The sequence below is a fragment of the Bombus impatiens genome, unplaced genomic scaffold (genome assembly GCF_000188095.3).
Source record: "Bombus impatiens unplaced genomic scaffold, BIMP_2.2 scf_0640, whole genome shotgun sequence".
Lineage (NCBI taxonomy): Eukaryota > Metazoa > Arthropoda > Insecta > Hymenoptera > Apidae > Bombus > Bombus impatiens.
The window spans coordinates 2,572,061-2,581,582 of record NT_177059.1 but is presented as its reverse complement, the minus strand read 5'-3'; the positions used below and the strand labels follow the sequence as shown (position 1 = coordinate 2,581,582).

Here is a 9,522-nt window from a genome sequence, read left to right as displayed (position 1 = left end):
GATCGTATTAGATAATACGAAATTATCTTTCTGTAAATTTGTGGTATCCTGGCGAGGAAAATATTGCATGCAGAGGAAACACATTTAATTTTGTTTCACTTACGCGGTCACATGTATATATTTATTTCATTCACTTATTCTCATTTACAAAAGAGACTAATCGGCCGGTTGGCCGCAACGTGGCCAGTGCATGACCGCCGCTTAACTTACAATTAAATCTCTGTAATATATTATTACGACACCTTAGAATCAAGTTGGAATGGCGAATACCATGCGGTATCCCGGCACCTTGTTCGTAGCCATTGTTCGACGATGGCGTTCGATACGCGTATTAGTCACGGTAATCTGTGGCATAACTGCCCATTCTGATCATTTGTATCGTGTCAGTTTCTAGAGCGAAGCGTCGAATATCCACGAATGGTCGAGTATGATTTTCTTGATTCTCGATTCTACGCTATCGAGTGTAAGTTTCGGAGAACACCTGCGCGGGATTTTAATAGTCTTGCTTTTGTTAGCTTCCGAATATTAAGAGGTAGCTTCTTCGTTTCTTCGTTCGATATAATATCATATGAGCAGAATAGCGATCGATCGTCATAATCGAACAAGGTATGTACGTACATACTTACGAACGTCGGGCATACTTGAATTTGTTTCACGATACTTTTACACACATAATAACTATACAATTCATCGTTTACAATATCTGTGATAGTAACTCGCCAGCGAGCATAGCCGTTATTTCACGTCCTCCGTTCCATAATCCTTTTTCACCAGGTAAATATACGTTATACATACATCTAGAGCCGTTTTTTGTTCGTACGCCATTCGCATCTCTCGACCCATTTCTTCGAATGAAAACTTTCCTTCCCCTGACTTCGAATCAGTATAATTTTCCAGATCTGGATGCAGTTATATTAACTCAGAGAACAGTATATTAATCTGCTAAACCGCACAAGGTCATCGTTATAAAATCACATTGATGCCACGTCGATTCGTCTACACTGATCTTAACCCCTTCCCGTGCCATTTAGTTCGACGAAACTCTGGCCCAAGCGGTAGACATCGACGCGCGCTAAACAGACCAGACTGATGCTCGTAGACAGGAACTAACATTCAGTCGCGATCGTAACGGGCGAAAAAACAGTCCGCGAGCTCGGCTTGTTATGTTTAAGCTTGGCCCAAGTATCTGAGACGTTAACCCCTTCCCGTGACATTTAGCTCGACGAAACAGACCAAACTGATGCTCGTAAACAGGAACTAACATTCAGTCACGATCGTAACGGACAAAAAACAATCCTCGAGCTCGGCTTGTTATGTTTACGTTTGACCCAAGTATCTAGTCAGACTCGCGATATTCATGTTTGGGCCAAAATCTTCATCGCGAGTCTGACTCGCTAAAGTACGGGAAGGGGTTAACGTAACGTCATTCAGTTTACATCTATCGTTTACTCGGTTTTCGGAGTCACGTGAATTTGCAATTCAAATAGCACACGAGAAACACGAGGAGAAGCGTAGTGCTAGGAACTTCCTTCCGTTTTTTCTGACGATTGCATATTTTAACCAGAATAATTTACTCGAGTTTAGAAATTACATTATATTAATAATCATACGTTTACAAATTTTTCACGTCATGTTTAATTAACCTGCTCCTTGTCGAAAACAATGTTTCATTAGTCATAGCCAGATGATAAACATACGATACGCTGGTAGCTGTTGCTTTAATTACAAAATAACATTTCTACTCGGAGCTAATGTAATCTATGGAGTTTCCAGAGGCTGCTAGCCTGTCGAGTTAATTAAATATTTCGCAGTGACATATTACTTACAACGTTAATTCATCGAGTTGATATATCGCGGTTGTGTCTCTTCAAATAAATTATTCATATTTACCTATCGTTTACTATTCGAGATGCTCATCTTCAGCTTGACAGTTATACGAAAATATTTCGCCAATTTGCCATAGAATTTACATATTCGTGTCTATATCATTAATTTTCGTCGTTCGTTTCTTCTCTATCTTATCTCGGTAAAGCTTTGGAGGAAAACATATCAAGCAAACGAAGTACGTGATACAAAAGTTTCTGAAAATTTATAGAAGTACATTCGATCCGAAGATTAAGATTAATCTTTTCTAGAAGGCAAATTATTATTCACGAAAGAGCGTTTACATCGGTGCATTTCGATAATTGATATTGCTCTGCCATTTTATTAGCAGTCTCACCGCTAAAACTGACGATCGGTTTCCATTATACATGTAGCGTAAAAATTGTTAACTCGTAATTTAAAGTTATTTAGTCGTTAATTAAACTATGTAATTATAAAATATAGGAAACTATGATTTTCTCATTAGTAAATTCAATGAAAGATAAATTGAAGATACGTTTTTAGGTATTACCGTGTAGAAACAAACATATCCATTGCGAACGTGAATGTTCATCGCGAAATGATCGTGTTTTAGACGTTACAAACGCATGGAATAGTCGAAGCACGTAAAATTAGGATACTAAGGAAGAGTATAATAGGCGAACATAATGATCGTTCGAGATTTTAGGTTGATGGGACCGAATGTGTCCTGGCAATGTCGATTTTACTGAATCAACTAAATAGGACTGGAAATTAGGAAAAGGAAGAACGTGGAAATGTTAGCGTATGTACAAATATCAAGGATTTTCTCTACCAAAATCTTACTTTACATTTTTCTTAATTATGAATAATCTTCGGTCCCATATTACACTAACTTTTCAATTCTATTTCAACTAGTAATACTTTCTGAACTTTGGCCCCGCTTCTCTTCAATTTCACCTCCATCTTCATTTTCTCGAAATCGAAGCAAATCCGTGTACATCTGCGGCCTGTATTCGTCTGAAATTCACGTGACTCTCACAGGTTCTCACGGCAAATAAAAACGAAGTCATCTGGGCGCGTCTCGATTCACAATGTCGTGGTCGTCACAATGCGCTTGTCGACGTCCGTTTAACGCGACGATCGCTCCTTTGTTTGTTAATTAGCACCGCATCCGCGGCGAAGGTAATTGAGTGGGCGACGAAACGAAGATCACAAAGGTTGCGGACGATAGAATTCGTTTTAAAGCGGATCTCTTCGAGCGTGTATTTCAGAAAATCACACTCTGTGCCCTATTTTTGTTCACGATTTCCGATCGTGACACCATTCCAATCTCTTCTGACCATCGCTCTCATCTTTTTTTCCTTTTTTTTTTCTTTTTTTTTCTTTTTTTTCGGCAAGAGAAAACGCACGATCGATTAATTGACGAGAATAATTGGGACACGAGGGCTACCTCGTCGCGAATTAAACGATTGGACCACCGAATTTCGTTCCTCCTCCTGTTCTCAGTCATTTCTTCCTCGAAGCCTCGTTTTGCTTTTGGTATCGAGCTCGATCAACGCGATATTATTTATAGTAGTTCGGCTGACCGCGCCCGCGATTCAAAATTTGAAAATTAGTACAACACCGACGATTCAATGAGGAGTATTCGATTGTCGACACGGGATGGTCCGAGAGTTTCTAGGAAAACGGACTTGCCCGATTGCTCCATTATACTGTAACCTCTAGTACATGTGTAATCGATTTAACGTCTAGGAAGAGACAAATAAATATTGACAAAGATCAGGCACAGACAGCGAGTGATAGAACGAAAAAAGCATTTGATTTTTATAATCAGTCGTTGGTGCGATAGAACCGAGGAATTTCGATTCTTCGATGGAAACATGTATTTTCTGGTTTACTCGTGAGGGTGTTAAGATCAAATACTTTTTTTGCCTCGTACCACTGGAAGTTTAATAAGTTACATTATAGCGTGTTTACAACGTTGTGTGTTTCGACATGGCTCACTTGCTCGAACACACCTTCACATTCGCCGATCCTGTCTCTCTGTTCGTCTACGTGGGTCGAGTATTCCACGAGATTCGACGACGAAATGGAAGGATTCACGCGACCAATGTTTACGGTCGATCAAGGAAGAGCTAGACTGAGGATGCTCGCGCAAGTCCTGGCCGCCGTAGGAAGAGATTTATCGACTAACAAACGTCTACGATTGATTAAAAAAAAAAAGAAAAAAAAAATGTCTAATTAAACGGTAAGTTCGAGATCAAAGTTTCTTACTTAAAAAGCAAATCGATGTCTTCTTGTTGATTGAATTTTTTAAATTAACCCAGAAAGGAGCAGGTATTTCGAAAATAAAGCGAACGAATCTCTTCCCGCGGCTTCTCTCGAGAGGGGAGACAAAATCGAACAAGCATTACGCAGAATGCAGAGAGCCGATCGCGTGGATACAGGGTTTCTTTTCTTCCTGTTCTACGATCGCCGTAGAAAAACGAAGAATGCCCCAAAAAATTCAATCTTTTTTTTTGGGGGGGGTCGTGAAGACGATAACGTAAGACTAGACTTCAACAATACATGCGGTTTTTCATCGCCGTAGAGACACATTGCTGGTGGAGTATAAAAATATAAACATCTAAAAATGAAAAAGCGAGACACCGTTGCGCAGAGAATTGATGCTGTGTCGAGGCTGAAAACGCGTGCATCACAAGGGTGTTCTTCTACGTTAGGCTGTATCCATTTTATAATCATATTTTTCGTTACCCGCTTTCTTCTCGTTCTAAACGCGTTCTTAAAATATTCAAATAAACGGAGGATACATTTTTTGTCGATCCATTAAAAATTTAGCGAGTAGATAAGCGAATACCATTCTCAGGGATAGGATGTTTATCGACTACGAGTAGACGAAGTACAAGAATCGTTAGATCAGAGGATACTGGCGACTTTCTAACGACATTTTTTCGGTTTATGTAATTCTCGACTGGAATAACTGTTCGTAGTTTTTAAATCAGAGGAAGACACCTTCTCAACGAGGAAACAGCGTTTATTTAACATTCATCTAAATTTCTGACAGATCAACAAAATCATTTTCCAAATCGTGCGAGTATTTGCCTCGAGATATAATTCGAACGATCGGTTTCGTCTCTTTTTTCCGCGACGTTTACGACACACGAAAATTTCTTTCCGTTCTTTTCTCTCTGCTTTTTCGTGTCTTCTCGTTTTTCGTCGCTGGGCAGGTTTACCATTTTCTTCTCCAATTTATTTAGTTCTTTTTTTTTTCTTCCTCTTGTCTCAAACGAGGCATGAATTTTTTCGAATTGTAATTCGACACGACGTGCCTGTCTAGATCTGCTGCATTCTCTATCTACCTACACGCTGAACTTGTGTGTTACAATGGACCTGCTTCTTCGTACGATCATTTTTTTCTTCTTATGTATTTATAATATTTATATACGTTATGCGTTTCGATGGGAGTTGCATATATTTATATATATATTTTTTATGTATATATATATGTATATATGTATAATAACGAACAACATTAATGATTACTCATTAGGCTATCCTTTTAATTGGACAATAAATAAAATAGTTTATATACCGCGCCTTCTCAGTTTCTTCTATCTTTCAGGCCGTTCATCCATATATATATTTTCTCTCCTACTTTCTTAACTTGGATTCCCTTTTTTGATCTAATTTCTTCTTCTCCTATACCATTAATTTCCTCTAGTTTCAATTCGTTCTCACCACCTGATCTCGACATTTAAATTTTATCGTACGTAATTTTTCCTTCTACCTTTCTCTCCCTCCCTTTCATTCTAACACACTCTCCTCTTCCATTCACTCTGCTCTCGGAACGGAGATCGATAATTAGGAGCAATATACATATATTTGGTATTCGCCAGCTGTTCGACAGTTTGGCTTCGATACGAACGTTAATTACACTCACACATTTTCTGGTTACATTTGGGAACAGCTAATCGACATACTACACGCACGTACTCTAAGACATATTTTTTCTTATTTTTTCCTTTTTTTTTCTTTCTTTAAATGATGATTTGAATTTCGTACAACTGACTTGAAAGTCTGCCTCTACTCTCTTTCGACTGTTACATTCTAATAATTTGCCAAATCATCTGCGATGCGGCAGAACAATCAGATTTTTTTCGCTAATGTTTTTCTTTGCCTCCTCGTCGAAGAGAAGGCTTGTCCCGGAAATCGCCCAGGTGATGGTGTACGATCGTGTCCGTGGTCGCCCGATACCGAACACACGTGGCTCAAAAATTCTTAAAGTTAAAATCCCTTCGAGCTTCACGCGAGAAACGCAACATTCCGCGACCCAGTCTATCCAGACTCAGAGAAGTCAAGACGTGTTCAATTGGCGGAATACGGATCCTATTGGATAGAGGATTGTCACGATACTATATTTCCTGACCGATCGATCGATCGTCGATAAATTGTTACATAACGCGGGGCGACTCGGTCGATCGAGAAAAGCCTCATCGGAAATTTCCTTACGAATAACGTCTAGCGCACGAGGTCGAGGTAAATAATCGTTTTCGATTTAACAGACAGATGTGATCCAACAATGGCCGGCGATACAATCTAATGAAAATCGAGTCGAGACAATGTCGACGGAACACGAACGCTCTGATCGTCACTCGATTTCCTTCGCTTCCGTGCACTTAACGTCACGGTATCTCTCGATCTTCTTCTTTTAATTTCAGCCTTCGTCAACGATCTTTGGCTCCAACGTCTCCTCCCAACTTTTGATAATCATCGACTTCTCTAGTTTTAACGCGCGAGAAAGTAGCGGTCAACCCTCGGTTCGTGGATCGACACTACACGAAACGCGAGCACACGTTCTTAACTGCTGCAACAGAAGATATTCTCAGCCAGCCACTTGTGCAGGCCCGACAACTGTTTCTCTGAAGAGTCCTCGACCACCAGGCCGTATCACTTGATCTCCTCGCGACTCGATGAACGCGGAGGATGCGACGACAACGGAACTTCCGATACCTGCCTCTTTGGTCGAAAGCTTGCCGTCAGAGAGGAAATCCAGCCGCTCGGAGATTGCGAGCTTTGATCGTGCAAGGAATCGCTGTTGCTGTTGCTCCTGGTGCTGTCGATACTCATGCCGGACTTGAATCGCGACAACAAACCAGGCGATTTCTTGGACGTTGCAGTTGGCGAAGAGTACGTTGGCTTTTTCCGGCATTTGGCCGAGTCCTTGCACAACATCGAGTCCAAACTACCCGTGTGTGGACGTTCCTCCGTCTTCTTTGGCTCCAACGAACCGAGCATCACGCTTTCGGTCTGCTTCGCCATCTTCGAGATATCCTCCATGCTCGCCGAGCTTCTTCTAATTTCTATTTTGCCTATATCTTCTTGTACAGCCTCTCTGGACCCGTGCTCAGGCTTGACAACGATCTCCGGTTGTTGCTGCTGCTTCTTCGTACGCACGTCAATTTCTCTGAACTCGATATCCAGAGTCTTTTGATCCTTCGCTTCTTTCAGACTATGCGACTTGCTCTCGGGATTCGAAGAATTTCGCCGGTGTTTCGCCAAAGATCTCTCCGACATCGCGCTCGGTAAAGCTTCCAACGAAGCGGACGATCTTTTCTCCTTGATGAACGACACCTTCCACACACTGCCTCTGTTCTTGTACTCCGTCGATTTCCTCACCTTTGGCAATGTCATAGCACGCTTATCCACCGAAGACAGTTCCACCACCGTCGCTATAGCTTTGTTCTCTTTCACCGAGACTTTAGTAAGGTTGCAACGCTTGCAAACTGCTAGAGAGTTATTGCGCCTGGAAGAAGTGGTCGCCGTGGTCATCAAGTTGCTTTTGTTCAGCGTCTTGGTTACGTGTTTCATAGGCTTCGGCGCAGTAGGGTCCTTCGAGTCGAAGCTGATACTCAGCCGATCCGTGAAGTTTCTTAATCTGGAAAAGATGGACTTGTGATTGTTGGGTCCTGTTTTATCCTCGCAACAACACCGGAGCCCAACCGTCTCCCTCTGTACCTCTTTGCGACTAGACTTCATCTCCTGATCGTTCTCCACTAAGCTACTCGTTTTCTTCAGGTTGTTCCTCTGCTGGGTTTCGACTACCACGTTACCGTTGCCCTCCACCATTTTTCGTTCGTTCCATTTCGCATCTAGGAAAACGGGTTCGTCTTTCTCCAGCTCCTCGAGGATTCTGGTTCCTTCCGCGGACCACGCACTGACGGGCGAGCTCAGGTCGCTGCCAAGATTCTCTCCTTTACTGCGTCTTCTTTCGCGCTCGTGATCCCTAACAGCCCTGGCTAGGTCGTGACTATGATAATCCAGTGACGATTTTTCTCGACTACCCTTTCGACTACCCGGGTAGCTTTTCCTACCTGTTGCCGGCCCAGTCAACGTCCCCTCGGTCGAGATTTTGAACTTCAACGTTTTCTCGCTCACCTCCACCTCGGTCGCTGTCTCAGGATCCGAACTCTCGAGGTTCTCCGCTTCTTCCGCCGTCAGGTTCTCCGTCATCTCGTCGTCGGTGGATCGCGATCGCGAGTGAACTGTGCCTATGGAACGTTTCGAGCGCATACTGTGCGACGAGGTAGATTTCACCACGCTAGCTGACCCGGTGGTCCCGGACGTTACGGTTATCAGATTTGCCTCGCCCAGGTCTGCTATGCTCTTCCGGTGATGCCGCTCGTCCTTCGCTGCTTCGTTCAATCTGCGATAATATTCTAAAGCTTCCCGCACTGGCTGAACTATTAGGTTCTGGAAGAGAAATTTTTCTGTGTTTATTAGTGTGTTTGCTATTTAAATATTAAGATTTTGAAGATTTCTTAGTTCGATAAAATTACGATTTAGAACCGGTTTGTTGACTCTCTAGGGAATATTCATTCTACGCGTCACGGTTGCGAAATAATCGATCATCCTGGTACACGATGCAAATCGTGTTTAGGCAGCAAGAGAAACCTAATTGACGCTTCCTTTATAAATCAAAAAATCAAATAATCGTTTCAAACGTTTGAAACTTTACATTCTCTTGTACACGCAAGATTTGCATTCAGTTAATACAGGATGATCCTCTCGCTAATTCAAAGGCAATCATCATACCGTAGATCACGTATTCTTATTTTCATTTCACACATACACGCCTACACAACTGTTTCAGCTCTAACATAGACAGAATATCAACCTTTGGAGACAGATCACACACAAAGACGTATCATTATCGTCACAGCGTGGTTGCATTACCTTTGAATTAACTATCAAGCGAGTGGATTATACTCTATAACATGGAGAGGCTATAAAGCCGTGTGCATACACTACGATGAGTGACCTGAGCGATAAAGCTGATACGTGATCGATGATCGAAAGCCTATTGACGTTTGAGAATCGACGATAACTGAAAAGCGATTTGGAGAATACACGCGATGATCTGAACAATTCTGCTGTATGGAAATTTGTTTGTAACAAAAACGTTGTAGCTACATTTTTAAGTCTTGTTTTAAATCTACTAAATATTCGCTCGATTCTTTGTTAGTCGTCTTCTCTCGTTACATAATTTAGCCAGCTATTTTCTTATACATAGTGTTATCAAAAAGAAATTAATAATAAAAAAACTATATTAATTACTCGATATTGGTGGCACATAGTATTATTTAATCATTTTTGCGAATAACGTTTCATCGAGCTGTG

At 41.6% G+C, this 9,522-nt stretch overlaps 1 protein-coding gene across 4 annotated transcripts in view; it reads right to left on the bottom strand.

The window, feature by feature from the left end:
• Nucleotides 1-3,235: 3,235 nt before the first annotated feature.
• LOC100749015 overlaps nt 3,236-9,522 on the bottom strand; it is a 140,362-nt gene continuing 134,075 nt past the window's right edge. For all 4 annotated transcript variants that reach the window (XM_024369789.2, XM_012389229.3, XM_012389227.3 and 1 more), the window contains one exon: nt 3,236-8,595. In XM_024369789.2, the coding sequence (XP_024225557.1) occupies nt 6,793-8,595 (1,803 nt within the window). In that variant the 3' untranslated portion in view covers nt 3,236-6,792. The remainder of the gene's footprint in view (nt 8,596-9,522) is intronic.